We start from the raw sequence: 17,549 nt of genomic DNA, 5'->3' as shown, positions 1-17,549 counted from the left end.
TGTAATCGATTCCTTGTCCCTCGTTAAGGCTTCCGGGAAGTACCAACGGGCAGGCTTCGGGGCATTACCCAGCCATTAAAGACACACTGTGTACAGACCGTGGTCAGACACCGAAATGGGTAATATCTTGGCTTCCTGGAGATTACCCTGCAAGGATTGACTTAGAAAGATGCAATCCAGTCGAGAATATGACTGGTGCACATGTGAAAAGAAGGAGTAATCTTGTGTGAGCGGGTATAAGTTTTGCCATGTGTCCAGGAGGCCCATGTCCCCAATGTGTGTCTGTATGGACTCGGGGACGTTACCCATGTCGGAACGACGTGTGTGCGTGCTGTCAAGTGCTGGGTGCCAAACCAGGTTGAAATCCCCCTGGAGGAATAGGGGGCCCTCTGCAAAGTCGGCCACCTTTCCCAACAGTGAGTGCAAGAAATTCTTTTGCCCAGTGTTGGGGGCATAAAGTGCTACAAATGTGCACATCTTACCATTCATACGGCCCTTGACCATTAGCCATCTCCCATCTTTGTCGCCCTGAGTGGCCATGGGTTGGAACTGAACGCCCGGGCTAAAGAGGAGAGCCACCCCCTTCTGTTTAGTGGAAGCCAAGGCTTTATAGATGAGGGGATATTTTTTATGTTTAAAACGGTGGTCTTCAGTTTTCAATAGGTGAGTTTCCTGTAGAGCCACTATATCTAAATGATGGTCCAGAATATATTTCCAGACCTTCTGGCGCTTCTGCAGGGAGTTAAGCCCCTAGACATTCCAGGTTCCTATAGTAAGCAGCATGTTAAATCAAACCATGTTGTTTCCTCTACAGAAGCTGATCTCTGCCCCGTTCCCCCCGTGGAGAGCACACCCCTCTAAACTCCTCCTGCGGTTGCCACCCAGGTCCCTCATTGATGTTGATGAGGCCTCCCACGTCTCCACCCGTGTCAGTTCCTCGCCTCCGGTGCCCTTTATAAACAGTCCACAATATGTCCCTCAGAGGACCTACGGTGAGAATTAGTACGGTATCCACCTCACCCCTCCCCCCCCCCATACACCCCGTAAGGACAAAATAAACATATTCCCAAACCAAGAACCCCAACTGTTGAACATTGTCCCAGGCCTATGGAAAGTCTGTCCAGGCCTGCGGTATAGGAGGAAATGAACGGGTTATGTGGCAGTGGCGGCTCGACGGCTCGAGACCCCCCGCCCCGTCCCCAATTCGTGTCACCATACTTAGCTGAGCATGACCATCACTTCAGGTTTCAAGAGTCGGCGCCAGTGTCTCTGGAGACCTCCTGAATCGCTGCAGCCTTTTCTTGTGCCATTGTTTCCGGATTCGGCTTGAGGTGCTTCCTGGAGGGGCGTCCTCTTCTCACCTTCTGCCAGCCATCGCCCGGCGCCCGAAGGGATCCGGACAAGGCCCCTGATGATTGCCCTCCCTCCCCATCGTCTGGTCGGTCTTCCTCGTGCGGAACGCCCAATAGAGTACATGTGTACCGCAGGGATCGTAGCTGGAGGAGGGACCCGTTCCATTTAAAGATCAACCTAAAGGGGTGCCTCCAAGAGTACGGGATCCCTTTGTTGCGGAGGAAGGCGGTGGCCACTTTGAATGATCTTCGCTTTTGTAGGGTGATAGCTGAAAGGTCCTGGAAAAGTTCCACAGCGTGGCCCTGAAAGCGAAGAGGCTGTTTGAGATGTGCTGCTTTCATTATGCGTTCCTTGAGAGGGTAATCTGGCAGGAAAGCCAGAATGTCCGGCGGGGGACCTTGAGCTCGGCGAGCTGGACCCATCCGATGGGCTCTATCAATGCGGATCTCAAAGTCCTCGTTTTCGTCGAGTACTGTTCGGAACAGGGCTTGTAAGTATCCTGTCATATCGTCCCCCTCTGCTTTGGACGGCACATTTCGGACCCGGATATTGTTGCGCCTCGAGCGGTTTTCGAGGTCCTCTGTGTGGGATTGGAGGTCAGTTTGTTGTTCATTGAGCCTGATAATTTCTTGTCTCAAGTGTTCCATTTCTTAGCTCCTGGTTTGTCCCGCGAGCTCATTTGCGGCCACCCTCTCCCCAAGGTCGTCGACATCCCGAAGCAGTTCTTTATATTCCCCTGCCATTTCTTGTCTGAGGGTTTTGAAGTGCTCTTTAAGGGAGGTGAAGAGGGCCTCCATGAATGCCTTGGTCGCCGGGGCCTCTCCCTCGTCGCGATCTTTCCCTTTAGGTGGGGGCGCCTGAGTCGGTTTGTCAGGGCTTTTGTCGGCCTTAGAAGGGCCTTTGCCCAGCAGTTTGGTTATGGTGCGGCTCCCTTTACGATTGGAGGAAGCTATCCTCTCCCCTCCGGCCAGTCCTGCCGTCTCCCCTCCAAGACGCGTTGTTCGGCGGGATCACAGTCAATTTATGGCAGATGAGCAGGGGGTGATGCCTCGTGATAACGTTATGTGTCGTCGTGGGTCGTGTGCACGCTGGCTCCGGGACCCGGGCCACGCTGTCTCGTGGCACTCTGAGGCAATCCGCACTCTCGTGGACCCGCGGCACGCTTTTTCCCCACAGTCCCTGGTCTCCGTCCGGCACCAGGAGCCCGGGTTATGCCCCCCGAGTTGTCACCCCCGGCAGTAGAGTCCGGTCCCGCCTTGTGCTTCTCCGGGGGGTCGCCGACCTCCCTCAAGTCAGATCCCCGACGTGGTAGTCTCCCTGGAGGCCTCCCTTGGGGTCGCTGTAATCGCCCTCATCTCCCTCTTGTGTGTCCAACAGCTCTAGTGGCTCCTCTCCTCTCCTTCCCCAAGGGTAAGGGCCTTGGTCGGCTGTGGTGGTGCATTGCTCATGCTCTCGTTGCTAGGGCCCCTCAGTCTGTCACAGCTCTTGGCCCGGGGCCCTCCCCGGGGGCCCGATCAGTGCCCCCCGATCTCGCTTGATTGCCCTAGGCTGCCACCTTCGCTCATCCTCATAGGCGGCGCCACTGCACCAGCCGGCGGCCCAGCTATAGTAGGCCGTATGGCGCTGCTGCCGAAAGCGTGGTCGTGTGTCCCTGGGCTCTTGCAACGTTCGTCAGGATCTCTGGGCGCTAAAGGCCCCAGTGGACGCCCCCGGAGTGGTGCTCCCTGGCTTTGCTACGCCGCGTTCCTCACCTCTGGGCGCAGCCTGTGGCTGCCGCACCGTCGCCGAGTAGGCCCAAGCCGGGGCCTCGAGTGACCCTCAGCGCCGGCTCCGAAAGTGCCTCCTATCGCGGTTTGCCTCCCTGGGCCCTGCTGACGAACTCCGGCAGATACCCCCTCTGGACTACTGAGCCAGTCGGGGGAACCCCCGGCGCGGACACTCAGTCTTGTGGTCTCGGGGTGGGGCCCGCTCGCTTCCCTCGCTGCGGGAGCCAGATCACTGCTCCCCGCTCCTCCGATCGGTCTCCACCGGCGGCGCCGCCTCGGTGGTCACTCCTCAGTCCCCATGTCTCGCCGGGGCCCCCGGTCACCCCGCGGGTGTATCGTGTGCCTTTGGCTGTCGGCACAGATGCTTAGAGATGAAGCGGTCTGCTTTTAGGCCCGGTCTAGGGGACGGGGAGCCTCCGGAGAACACGTCTTGCTAAGTCGCCATCTTAGCCACGCCCCCCCAACTGCGCTTTTTATGGGGGATTCGTCAGTTCTTCCCGGAGAATGACCTAAAAACCTTGGTCCAATCGCTAGTTCTCTCTAGACTGGATTATTGTAATTCTCTTCTGACTGGCTGTCCCAAATCTCAGCTCTCCCCCCTCAAATCCGTCCTCCATTCAGCAGCTCGCTTCATTACAGGGTCCAAACGTAGTGACCACATCACTCCTATCCTGTCTTCTCTCCGATGGCTTCCCATCGAGGCTAGAGCTATCTACAAAACAGAGTGCATCACCCACAAAGCTTTGCACTCTTCCTCCCCTCGCTATCTGGCGAATAAACTCAAACTGTCTGTGTAATATTGTGATGCATTCTAGTAGTTGGGAGTGGGCGGAGCTAGGGGGCCAGAGGAAGAGGAGGAGCGGAGACAGGAAAGGGGCAGTTAGAGTAGGGACAGGGACGAGTAAGGAGTGCGCCAACAAAGCTTCATAAATCTCAAGTAGTTGTCTGTCATTATTGCATGCACAACACTACAGCTGGCGACGAGGGTGGGATGAGGTAACCTGCCATCCCCACACTGAGAGAGAGAGTGCCCTGTCCCTGGGCAGCACCGAGAAGTAGTCGCCGTCACGACACGTGTGCCTCCTGAGAAGATCGCCACCTGAGAACCCAGGCCAGCGACAGTTGTGACAGCTCCGCGATCCGTCGATCGTGTGGAGCGCTGCCGAGTGAGTGCTGGAAGAAGTTTGCTGCCGAGAGTCACTTCGCGCCAAAACGGGAGCTCACCCCAGATGCGTGCAACTTGGCAAGGCGTCGGAAGTGGCCGCGAGTGAAGCGACAGAATCGGGAGCTTACCCTGACCCCATCGTGAAGAAGCTCCTGTGAAAGTGAGTTGAGCGCGGCTAAGAAGCGTCCTGTCCCCAGCAGAGTGAGAGGAACGGTCGTTGTCGCGGCACGTGTGCCCCCCTGCTTAAGCTGCCGCCGAATGCCCAGGGCCAGCAGCATTTGCCTCGCTCCGCGATTGCCTGGTCGCGTGGAGTCGTGAAGAGGAAGAGCCAAGGAAAAGCACTGGTACGCGCCAAAAGACGTGCTCACCCAATGCGTACAAATCGGCACGGGTCTATCGAGAAGCAATCGGAAGCCCACTCTGATCCTGTCTCGTTGCTCCAGTGATCGAGAACACCTAAATTACTGTGGAAATACTTGGAGAAAAGCGCCGGTAAGCGCCAAAGGTGAAAAGCTTACCCCCGATGCGTGCAAGTCGGCACGCGGGGTAAAGAAGCAAAGTCAGGAGATTACCCCGATCCTACCTGGATGTCCTGGTGGTCAACAATTGTGTGAGGCGCTAAGGAAGCCTTGCGTTTTGAAAATCGGCTATCGGTGAGTGCCGAGTGGAGTTCTGCAGAGAGTTTGAATGAATGAGACCAAATCTCGTGGAGGACGAGATTTCAAGACAGGCGGCCAACTTAGAGTCAGGCAACCCAGGAGACATCCCCTGTGAAACGCATGAGCGGCCATTTTGAAGTTAGGCAGTGCAAGGAAAACCACCAAGCACAAGTAAAAACAAGAGTGAACAAGGACAAACAAGCACAAGTCAGTGCAAGTGTGAATTGTCAAACAAACCCGAGTCAAGGCAAGAATAAAATAGAAAACAAGCACAAGCCAAAACAAAAGTGGCATATGAAACAAGCACGAGCAAGTGCAAAAGTAAGGTGACAAACAAGCACAAGCAAAGGCGAGAGTGAAACACAAGCAAGCAGCAAGCAAACAAGCATTGGCAAAGACCAAACAAGCATTGGTGTAGACAAGAAACAAACAAACAAGCATTGGTAAATGCATAACAAGCCTTGGCAAAAACAAGCAAACAAGCATTGGCAAGGACCAAACAAGCATTGAAAAAGACAAGCAAACAAGCATTGGTAAATGCAAAGCAAGCATTGGCAAAGACCAAACAAGCATTTGCAAACAAAACAAGAGGCAAGCGAACAAGCCTAAGCAAATGCAAGAAGTGAATCAAACAAGCACAAGCAATATAAGAAGTGTGATGAAACAAGCATAATCAAATGCAAAAGACAAATAAAGACAACGGTGAGCACAAACCGAAGAGTGCAGAACTGCAGAAGACCCCGAAGAGGGCAGTCCTGCAGAAGACCCCGAAGAGGGCAGAATTGCAGAAGACTCAGAAGAAAACAGTACCAGAATCAAGCGAAGATCGCACTGAATGTTAACAAGCAAGAGTACAAGCAACATGAAGTGAAAGGAGTAAAGGGCCAATAAACACAGCAAACACTGGCAAGTGCAAGGGATGCACTGAAAACAAGCACCAGCTCGCACAAACCTCGAATGCGACAAACACAAGCAAAGACAAGTACCAAAGTAGTCTTTCAACATCACGCGAAGAGAAATGATCAATAGTAAGAGAAGCCAATAAATTAAAGTGATCCAGAAGCCTGAGTAAACGAATATCAAGGAAGCCTTCTCCCATCACTTAAGTGGCTAGATGACCTGCGCTGGGCCGAAAAGAAACACATGAACAAGATGTCAAATGTGGCATGCATCCTCGAGGAACAGCCACTAATCACCTGCAGCCTGCATGCGACTCTAAAGGAAGCAAGCCACGAGTCACGCATAGTGTAGCTGAGTGGTGGCCATTCGGAACTCAAGAAATCCAAGTTTCATTCACTGGCGCATACTGATATTGTTGCGAAGCTTACCAACCTTAAAGGAAACGGCCAGACCAAAAGATCTCGGCCGAAGAGAGTCAGCAAAGAAGACGGGAAGCTAAAGTGAACAGTCCTGTGAGTGTAGTGGATCAGAATCTTCCTCCCTCATGGCGCGGGGAAAAGCAACACGACTGTTCAATCCCTGCATTGAAGTGCCGCCCCCAGTGACGCAGACTGACAGTCGGAGTTTGGGTCTTAAATGGACCCGGTGGCTGGAATCACTGGACGATTTCCTGGATGCAACCGGTGAACAAAGGGATGGGAAATGTCTGATACTACTCCTCCAGCTAGTAGGCCATGAGGGCCGACGTTTAATCAGAACATTTCCTGAAAAGGACACAGAGACATACGAAAGACTCCAAGAGAAGCTATGTGCCCACTTCCACACACAGGCAGACGTGGATCATGATTGCATCGTCTTCAACACAAAACGGCAGGAACCAGGAGAACCATTGCCAAAATTCATCATACGGTTGCAAAGTTTGGTGCCATTTTGCCATTTCAATACATTTACGAATGAGGAAGCAGATCAGCTCCGGATAATCGAAGGCTGTTCAAATTCTAACACTAAGCGCAAGATCCTTCGAGGGCAGTGGTCGCTAAAGGAAATCATCAGAAAGGCCGAAGTTGGAGCGCGGGTCAAAGCCAGAGACATATCAAAAGAATTGCACTTGAATGCAAGTCACAAAGATACCAGGAAAGAGACATCCCTCATGTCTGGGAACAAAACCCAAGAAACAAACAAAACCAGAAAGAGTGAGGGTGAAGGCAGACCAGAGTCAAAACAATGGGAGAGACAAAGTGACATGAAATACTCTGAGTCAACAACACAAAAGACCAGGATGAGTCAGGATTGCGATAGTGGCACTGATACAACCTCAAGGAGTTATTCAACCTCAAGGAGTCATTCAACATATGGTGCAAACGGTTCTGAAGCAGAGAAGTGTCAAGCGGGACAGATCGCACCAATGGACCAGATGACAGTCTGCCCAACAAACGCGCAAGAAAGGCAAACTATAGAAGACTGGACCAGTCACGTCAACACTGGAAATCGTTACACAACCACACACAAGCACCTCACTGTTTGCCAAATTCTAGAGACGAGTCCGAGGAGACATCAAACAGGAGAACACATCACACCGGTAGCACAGATGTCAGTGCAACAAACAAGTGTGAAGAGGAAGCGAACTGCATAAGATGGACTAATGCACTCAGACAACGTAAAGGGGGAGACAAACGCATTCATGACATCCGAGATAATGAAGAAACTGAGATGAGGTCTTTACCATCATGCGAGAAAGGCAGAAATGAAATACTTTGGGATCAAACTTAAGAAACAAGTATGTGGTTATCAAACAACTTCTCCAGTGAATTGACAACGAAGACACTTCGGAAAGATACCTGGAGAAACATCCCAAAGATAACTCCAATGGGAAGAGCAGCTCGCCACGGACTACCCATTTCAGAAATCCACCCGTTAAGACATTCTCAAAGGAACGTTCTCAAAGGAAATCAACAAAGAACTCCTCTGATTCAGAAAGCATGTCGGTCCGATCCTTCGAGTCGACCGAGTCGTGGTCCCGACAACGGCCATGGCGTTAATCACCCAAACACACCAGAGAACCAAGGGACATTCTTCAAGAGCAACATGCCTCACACCAATGTCTCTGAACACTCAATCACTCCACAAGACAACCTGTCATGTCAGTCACAAGTGTATCAAGACATAAATAATACGCCGTCACCCCTGATGGGGGCAGCGAGGCTGACTCAAAGGGCCTACAAAAGGAAAGCAGATATAGTGGACATTACTCACCGGATGGAAAAGGACCAGCCAGTCAATCTGCAAGGAAAGCCAGACGTGTTCATAGAGACAGATCATCATCGGATGAGAGAGAAACATACATATGCACAGATGGTGCAAGGGTTCACCAGTCCCAAACACGAGCAGGAGTGGATGAGACAACCAGAAGCAGCAAAGGAGTCCCCAAACCAAACCAAGATGATCTCTTCAGATAGCACCTTACCGTCTGGAATACATGACTCCGAACAGGAGGGCAGCGTTGCTCTCAACTGGACAAGACAAAAAGAAGTAAAAGTACATGCGAGTGCTCGGAAGAGAACCAGAACAACATCCCCTCAGAAAGGAGATCGAACGTCAATCGAACAAGAGTCACCAAGGAAGACAGACTGCCGATATCAAGCTGAGACCTTCACAGTCACCTCAGACACTGAAGGTGAGTGGATCACCCAGAAGCTGTTTGAAAACCACCACGAATCTGAGCATACGCATATCAAACGAGACGTCGTGCAAGTGCAAAGATGCACATTTGTAGTAAAGGATGCTCTTGTCAAGGCGACAGAAAGCCACACAACGGAAGCTGAGATGCGTCTCCATAGCTCAAACGAACGGCCCGCAGACCCGTGTGGCTGATTGAGGAACTATAAATATGTTGGACGCTAAGTTCATTTCGTTAACAAGGGGGGAGATGTAATATTGTGATGCATTCTAGTAGTTGGGAGTGGGCGGAGCTAGGGGGCCAGAGGAAGAAGAGGAGCGGAGACAGGAAAGGGGCAGTTAGAGTAGGGACAGGGACGAGTAAGGAGTGTGCCAATAAAGCTTCATAAATCTCAAGTAGTTGTCTGTCATTATTGCATGCACGACACTTCAGTCTGGAGGTTCAAGACCTTCTCGAAATGCGGAAAATTTCCTTCTTGAACCCCCCACCTTCAAAAGGGAAAAATTGTTGGCACAATCGTCCTCAAGTAATGCGGTGAGAATCTGGAACTCGATGCCTCCTTCGCTCCGTGCCATCACCTCCACCCAGATCTTCAAAGCGGACTTCAAATCTCTTTTATTCCAAAGACACTTTCAGAACTAATGCTCTCCTTCTCAGACCCCACCAAGAAGTTCTTTAGTCATTGTAAATTTGTCGCAAATATTTTTATTTTTGTTTTTACATCCTGTGCTTGAGATTGTGTGCCTTTTGCCTGCGTCCCTCCGATTCTATGGCCTGCTATTTTTGTTTGTTTTATTCCTGCAACAGTTCTCTCATGTAACGTAACTGGTTCTATTGTACAGTGCTCTGACACCTTCGGGTAAAGTCTGCGCTTTATAAAAATACATTAAATAAAATAAATAAAATAAATAAAAACTCACATAACAGGGGTGTCACCTTGGGAGGTTACAAATTGAGACAATGGGGTACTAAAGACAGACTACTAAGCCTTTTAACCAATGAACAGCTTGGTCCGAGCTTCAAGTCCCTACCTCAAAACAGCACTTATCCCAGAGCAGAGCACGCCCTGCCAATAAGCACCCACAGTTTATAGTGAACAATGACACAAGCCAATGAAAAACATGGGCGGAGCGTCAAGGCCCTATCTCAATACAGCATACCTCGCTGAACAGGCATGCGCTGCCAACGCCGTCTAAAAATGGCTCCGTTCCGTGCTGCTCGGCTTACATCGTTTGGCAAACGGAAAGCAACCAATGTTTGAGGTGGTTGAGCAGTTCTGGAAATTTGCTAAAATCGCTAAAGGCAATTGTATTTTTAGCACAACATGCAGACCATACATTGCCATACTGATTGTATTAAATTATATAGGTTCATACATGTTACATGTTTTTTTAACAAAAACATACATTTTTCAGACACACTTTTATAATTGTACTTCTTTTTAGCTAATTGCTGGGTTATTAAAATGAGGCACCGCATTTTAAAATGGCCGCTTCGGTTAACAGCGTTTTTTTTTTTATTAGATCCAGTCTCCACCTTCCCTTTGAATAAGGACTTTGTGAAGGCGGCGGCGGGTGGCGCGTGATTGTGTTGCTGAGTCAGTCTCAGTTGATTCTTGAGGCGGGGCCAAGCTGTGTTTTTTTTTAATAAATTGCACAGTGTGGGAGCTGGTCAGCTGACTTCCTGCACTGCGGCCCAGCACTCCGGTAACGAAGGGAACAGAGGGCTTTGCGTATAGTTTGAGTCTGTCTTGTGGAGCCGAGAAATCCATTTCGCAGGCAGCTATGAAGTTGCTGGTCGTATTCCCGTTGGTGTTGGCAGCAGGTAAGGCCGTAGTTTTTCGGATGCACCAAAAATATACGGATGCCCCTAACTCTTAACGCATTGCACAATCCCTCTCGTATTATGAGGCTCGGTGGTGGTGTTTGGGGGTGTTGAGAGGGAGGACTCTTCACTGTATGAGAGATAGATAGCATTGACCTCATCTTGGCCATAGAAAGGGAGAATCAATTTGTTTACGGGGCGTTGGGGTATCCGTGTAATATGGAGTTGGAAAGAGGATGACTAGATCTTGAAACGCAGGATCCACCTAAAAGTAGACTGATACTGTTTTTTTAAAACGGGAATTTAACCGTGCGTAGATCTCATTATTAGTCTTTTTATGATCAAACGTCACTCTAAAATAATTACCTAGTTTTATTTCTACACCTCACGTACAATCGGTGTGTGCACCCGCACTACTAACTTTAAACAAGTTTACCTATGACAGGACCTTATTCCTTTGGTGGGATCATTAACCGAGGATCCACCCGAGCCGCTCCTGTACTGCTTTAAGTGGGCTGATCCAGTCTTGTAAGGGATGACCTACGTTTCACACTAGAGTCACACCCGTGGAAGTCAAATGCTCCCTCCCTCTTTTAAAATATCTGTATTTGAAGTTGCTGAAATCACTGCAGTAAGCTTCTGAAATCCAATACGGCCTTGTGAAATATTGGACGTTTGGCCACTCATTCGTTGCAGTTTTATATAGCGCGGACATTGACCAAAGGTGTCCGAGTGGTTTACAATCGCGCAGTATCCTTAAAAAGGTGCATATGTTATATTCAGGAGTAGTATAAAGAGCGAGGTAGCAAGGCTCGGAAGGTGCCCCATAATGAAGTAGAATGGAAGGTCACAGGGCACCGAGGATCTTGCGGCCTTTCTCTGGCGTTCGAGCTCTTTGTTACAAATAAGAGTGTAACATCTCACACCTAAATTAATTAGTCCGAATTGAGTGTCCGATTGAACGTTTATGTAGTGTTGGGAGTGAGCCAAATCGTATCAAGATGGGAGTGGTTTGTTTCTCTGGAAATGTACCATGTTTGTCTTTTCCTTAAGTGAATTTGCAACTTGTATATATGCAACTCCAACCACTAGCCTCTGTAGTAAACATATGTACTTACTACCATCCTTATGTGAATTTAGAGTTTTCTGTTTGTATCTTTTATGTAACTCGTGTACTCCGAAGTACTTCTGTAATCGAACAGGTCCTTTTGTATAGCAATCTGAGACTTTCGGGTACAGTTTGTGCTGTCTAAAATATTCAAGAGGGTCTCGAGCTGGGATGTGGGTGGGGGTCAGTTTTTTAAAATGTCTTTCGAATAGCAAAGATTTCATTTCAGGTTTCATATGTTGTGCTTGGCATGGGTAGATCTGCAAGTATGTGAGTAAGAACATTCTGGATAAGGAGGTCTAATAGAGGATTACATTCCCTGCAAGTGCATTATCAGAGAGACTCAATCGTCGAGTTTAGAGAACCCGTAGTTGTGATGGAATGTAATGTGCCAGGGCAGGGGAAGGCAGTTGTGTATGCGGGGAAGTAATGCTGTGTTGGTGAAGTGGCAATTGTCTCCTGTGTTGCAGGAAAGGGGCTACGGAGATAATTATGTATGTGGAAGGAAAGTGAAGGTCAGTGATAGAAGTGGGAGTAAATACTTCTGGACCCATAAACTGGAGATTAAGGCACAGCAGAAAGGAAACTTCGCCACAAGGGGCAGTCATTAGGAGCAGAGTTTTTCTGTCGACGCATACTTTTATTTTATCAAAAAGCCCCCCCCCCCCCCCTTAAAAAAGAAACTGACAACAAGGGCACATGTTGTAGTATGTTTTATTTATTGTACACATCCTGCATTTTAAAACTTTCTAAGTTAAGGCACCTGCCGCAAAGAGCCATGCAACCAGCAAGTTTCAGGGTAAAACAGCTGTCAAGTAACTTTAGTGGCTTACCTAATGCACCTGCTGGGGAGTTATGTAGGCAGTCTGGTCACAGGTTTGACTTATCATAAATAAAACACAATAAATGTAATCTACCTGCGGCGAAGTACAGCATTGAAAATTAAGGGCCAACCCTGTTGTATAAATTCGGCAGCTGCAGATGAAAGGCCTTCAATTTGTTAAGGTCTCCTGATAGCTTCCAAAACCATGAGCGCCAGTTGGTACTGCAGAGCCAGTGGAGGAGATCTGACTGGGTCCAGGAGCAATTGCAGAAATACAGGAAGTTGAATAGGCAGATCCATGAACAATTCTAAGAGTCAGAAACCACGATTGTGTCTTCTGTAGAAGTGTGACTAAGACCAGCGATGCTGATTGCCGACAGCCTTGGGCCGCAACTCAAGGGATCATTGCAAATGGAGGAAGGCATGGTCGTCTGCGATTTACTTTGCTCCCCCTCCCCTGATGAAGAAGGGCATCTGTTCCCTATGCCATCGGGTCCAGTCTCCAGCTGCAGAACTGGGGAAGTTGAGCCTTCTGCCGAGAGGCAGAGGTCCAATAGGCAGGGGCTTCGGATATTCATGATCTCCTAAAACAGGGAAGGGTGGAGTTTCCAATCGCTGTAGTCCTTCAGTAATCTGGATTTCCAGTCTGCCACTTTTCTGATGGAAGGTGGGAGAGAGTTCCAAATTCTTGGTGCTACTCCAGTGAACGCCCTGTTGTAGGTTCTTTTTAGGTCTCAGGCCTAGCGTACACTGCACATGCAGTTGCGCAGCGCAAGCCTATTCCGGTCGATTTGAAAATGGATCTTGTATTCCACAATGCTCGTGCCGTTGTGGAATCAAAGGTCCAATTTCATTGGCCTTCGGGTGCGTGATGTTTTGTAACAGAACACGCAATAGGCCATGGGCGTCACGTAGCTCCGCCCATGGCCTATTGGTATCGGTTTCGCGCACCAGAGGCCATATGTTTTGAATTATCGCGGCTTGACAGCCGCAATAATTCAAAGTATATGCTCGCAGTGGCGCGCGCACCAATTGGGGCCTTTTTTTTTTTTTTTTTTTTTTTACAATTGGATCGCATTCGCGATCCGTTCAAGTGCCGCTTGTTGCTAATTGTTCTTGTGCTACCAATACCCCCTCCCCCACACAGTCGGAATGAGGGACATAATTAGGTCAAACATCATATATCAATCATGCTCGATAAACTCCTTTTTTGGGGGGGGGGGCTCCTATCAATGGGGACGCATCTCGCGTAGTCCTGCGTCTCAATCAGTCACTAACGATAAACATTCCAGACTATCTTTAGATGACCTCTTTGCTTTTCAAACCCATTGTGAGGTCGCCTTGATTAGAAAAAACGGGTTACGAGATTCCTGGATTAGACCTACTGTGACTTAATTTTTCTGAACGTGACAAGCTATAAAGTATTTCCATTGGTGAGATGTATCCCAATGTGCTGTGACGGCTCCTGGACGACACGTATGAGTATATCATGCGCTAGATGAAACTGGCTGCGACGAGGTCTGTTTGGAGGTCTAATGAGACACCCGCAGTCTAATGCACATTTTGAATTGGATGTAGGGACATTATCCACTGGATGAGACCCACATCTGCTGTGACAACCACTGCAGATTGTGACCTCATTCTGTGATGAGACATAGTGACTTCTTTCTCCGAGGGACCGACACCTGCTGGGTGAGACAAATATCCTTTGTGACAGCCGATAATGCAGATTGTGACATTATTTTGTGGAATAGGCGCATTGTGACGTCATTTGATTGAGATACACTGAAAGTCCTGGACGAAAACCAGTTCAACATCACTCGCCGGAGGAGATGTATTGTGACATCACTCTCTGGATGGGACCCTTTGTGACATCATCCGCTAAATGTGATGGGTCGTTGCATCATTGGCTGGATGTCCTATGACGTGGCATTTAACTGGCCACCCCTTCAGAAGCGCAAGAACACACATGCAGGACTCCATGTTGCCCAATCCGCCTCGGCCACTTTCTTTGTCACTGGAGACGCGTTGGGGAGCGGTGTACGGAAAGCCGATCACCTGTCCAGACGTCTCGCAAACATTTCGGCTGTTTTTGGCGAGGAGAGGGGAGTCAGCCCAGACGCCTCCCTTCTGTACTCGAGGGGAATAAAGACCTGCTAGGTACAGAACACCCACTAATATTTGCGAGGTGTGCAAGGAACTCTACTTTCACGCGCAATATAGCAGTTTCCATGTGCTGCTGTTGGCACTCTCCCATACAAGCACTCGTTAGTGTGTATCCCATTGTCTGTGTAAAGCGCCACATGCAACTAACAGCGGTTCTAGGCATTCGGGCATGTCACCAGCCACCACAGTAGTCACGTGCCAATTGTGCGCGCGCCTTCTTCTCTTCCAATCAGAAAACACATAAAATACACATTTCCACATGCCCCAGCAAGGACTTAAGACCTTGGCGTGCCCTCTGCTAACCTGGGATCAGTGGGCTGTCCTATAAATGCACGGGAGATGCCCCTCTGCAAACTCCCAATCAATCAAAAAAAAGAATCTACCACAGCCACTCCGTGTAGAGTTTAATGTTTGTCAAGCGCCTAAACTAAACTGCATCAAGGCACTCTGCTATGCCAAACCATGCTAGACATGATCCGGGAGCCACGTGTCTAGCCCAGGTATTTTCCACTACAGATCATTGCCTTCCGCGGAATTGGACTAATGAGTGTGACTAGACTACAGCTCCAACAATGCAATTCTCCAGACTTATTGTCAACGATCGAGGACGCGGTCCCAAGACTGACGCCTGGTGAACAGGAAGTTAGGAGTAAAAGGTACCCCCGCGTGCACGTCGAAAGGAAAATAACGGGGGGTCACAGTACTAACTGCAATGGGGTTATCCCCAATCTAAGTGTGGATCTGGGAGCGCGGGAGCTCCCCCCTGCATTGGTATGGCCCATGTTCTGCAGTACTGCACTGGTACATTCCGCTCTGATGGGACACAGTGTGCAGATGTACCTCCCCAGCCTGTCATGCATATTCATAGCAGGAGGCTTTAATTCCTGTTGGTTGGCCTTTGCCAGTAAACATGCGGGCAAGGCTGATAACAATACCACAATCCCCTGTGGTGGATCACGTGACTTTTAAGTCGACCTCCACTTCCCATAATGTGGTTGAAAGAGTGGAAGAGTGCGCCTGTCTCCTGACGGTCTGGAAGAGACCCCTTCCTGCTTAGTGACCAGGTGACCCCACGTCACTCGGACAGACGTCTCTTTTCCATTACTGGACTTTTATATCATCAGAAATGTCACTCACCCCCGCACACTCTCACCCCTGCCCATGGCCTATTGGTGTCTTATGCGCACCAGAGGCCACATGTTTTGAATTATCGCGGCTAAACACCACCAGCCGTCAGTGCAGGCTTTCACCAGGCGCACACACCACCAGCCGTCAGTGCAGGCTTTCACCAGGCGCACACACCTCCAGCCGTCAGTGCAGGCTTTCACCAGGCGCACACACCTCCAGCCGGCGGTGCACGCTTTCACCAGGCAGACACACCTCCAGCCGGCGGTGCACGCTTTCACCAGGCAGACACACCTCCAGCCGGCGGTGCACGCTTTCACCAGGCAGACACACCTCCAGCCGGCGGTGCACGCTTTCACCAGGCAGACACACCTCCAGCCGGCGGTGCCCGCTTTCACCGGGGGGGGGAGAGTATGCAGTGGCTTGAGGTTAGCCAGTGAGTTATCTCAAGGTGAAGGAGGTTCATAAGGTCCAGAATGGAGCTATGAATGTTCTGGGTGAGTTTAGCCGCTCTGGAGTTCAGAGTTCCAAGATTAGTATAAACCAGTGATGCTGGAGGTTAGGGGTTCGAAATTTCAGGACCAGTCAAGGGGGCATGTAATGGTGGGAGAGAAGGATTGGCTAGAGCAGACTCCGGGGTCTTTGGAGGAGTACCTAGCTCGCGATTTTGGTGGATGGCTGGCAGGTAGGAGTTCGGAGGTCTAGGGGTGGTTCTGTTATAGGTGCTGTGGTGGGAGCCATTAGAGGGCTGGCTCTCTCGGGGACATTGGGAGCGTATCAGTCGCCCCATCAGTGGGGGGCCACTAGTTGAGAGGAGATCACAGGTGTAGGGAAGATTATGACGCCAGGGACAGGAGACATGATGGGGGGGATGGGATGAGAAGGAGACCCTTGGAGGGCTGGTATATGGATGGCTAGGCCTGTTTGGATGGCAGGGTGCTGGGACATTGGTGCGGGTGTTGGTTATCCTATCTGAGTTGTGCAGGTGGTTTCTGAGGAGGGGAAAAGGTCTGAGAATTTATTGAGGTTGTAGGTTGAGGCTTGGATTAGAACTATACCCTTTTTGTAGAGTGTGATGGCGAGGTCAGCTCGCAAGGTTGGAGGGTTGTAGTGATGTTAAATGAAGATCAGGTCACGTAGGTTCTTGTAGAAAAATGTATTTATTAATTAAGTTGACATGAGGTGGTAGTTCAAGATAGTAAGAGTAATTCCAAGGTAAATCCCCACCAGGAGCTGTAACCAGTCAGCTCAATCCTCAGCTCCCAACTGACTCTAGCATCAGAACATAACATTCCAATCAGACATCCTGTGTGGTAACATTCCATTTGATGACATAGGTAAAACAACTAGAAAGCCAACACTACACATCTTCCCCTTTTTATACATTTTGCAATTGCAACCAAAAGTTAAGATGTGAACAAAGCAATTACAAATAATAACCAAATATAAGGAAGATAAATAGAAACAGACGTAGGAATGGGTTATGTAAAAAGTGAACGGAAGGTACGAAGAAACAGGAGTAGAAACGGATACATACACAGTGAAGAAGGCAAACACAATCATAAAAACAGACAAAAGAAATAAATGGAGAAAGTTTAAACCGATAATCAAGAAAAGTTATGACTAGAAAAATTACAGTAACATCTAAAAGGTGGAAAATCAAGCAAGATCAAACCAGAATCAACAAAGAAGAATCAAGCAAGATAAGAAGCAAGAAGAATCGACAGAGAAAAACAAACAAGAGAAGAATGAACAAAAACCAAATGAAAATACAAAAGACAACACATCTTCTCCCTAAAGGAAAAGAAGAAAACGAAAATAAAAATATGGACACCGAACACAAAATTCACGGAATCAACAAACACACCAATTGGCCAGACTGGCGTAATTGAGAAACAATGAACTGAGTAGTGAAAGGTAGAACCAAGTAAAGCACAAATATGAGAAAGTAAAAATAAGAAAAATGCTCTTACATGAGAACAA

General features: G+C 49.1%; 1 protein-coding gene across 1 annotated transcript in view; it reads left to right on the top strand.

Annotated features, from left to right (window-relative positions):
- The first annotated feature begins 10,065 nt into the window (after positions 1-10,065).
- The window catches only part of PSAP (prosaposin), a 179,339-nt gene continuing 171,855 nt past the window's right edge, over positions 10,066-17,549 (top strand). Inside the window, exon 1 of the mRNA XM_086922119.1 lies at positions 10,066-10,344. Within this exon, the coding sequence (XP_086778245.1) occupies positions 10,305-10,344 (40 nt within the window). The 5' untranslated portion in view covers positions 10,066-10,304. The remainder of the gene's footprint in view (positions 10,345-17,549) is intronic.

The sequence above is a fragment of the Lissotriton vulgaris genome, chromosome 5, assembly GCF_964263255.1.
Source record: "Lissotriton vulgaris chromosome 5, aLisVul1.2, whole genome shotgun sequence".
In the NCBI taxonomy this organism is placed as follows: Eukaryota; Metazoa; Chordata; class Amphibia; order Caudata; family Salamandridae; genus Lissotriton; species Lissotriton vulgaris.
This window is presented reverse-complemented; position numbering and strand designations above follow the sequence as displayed.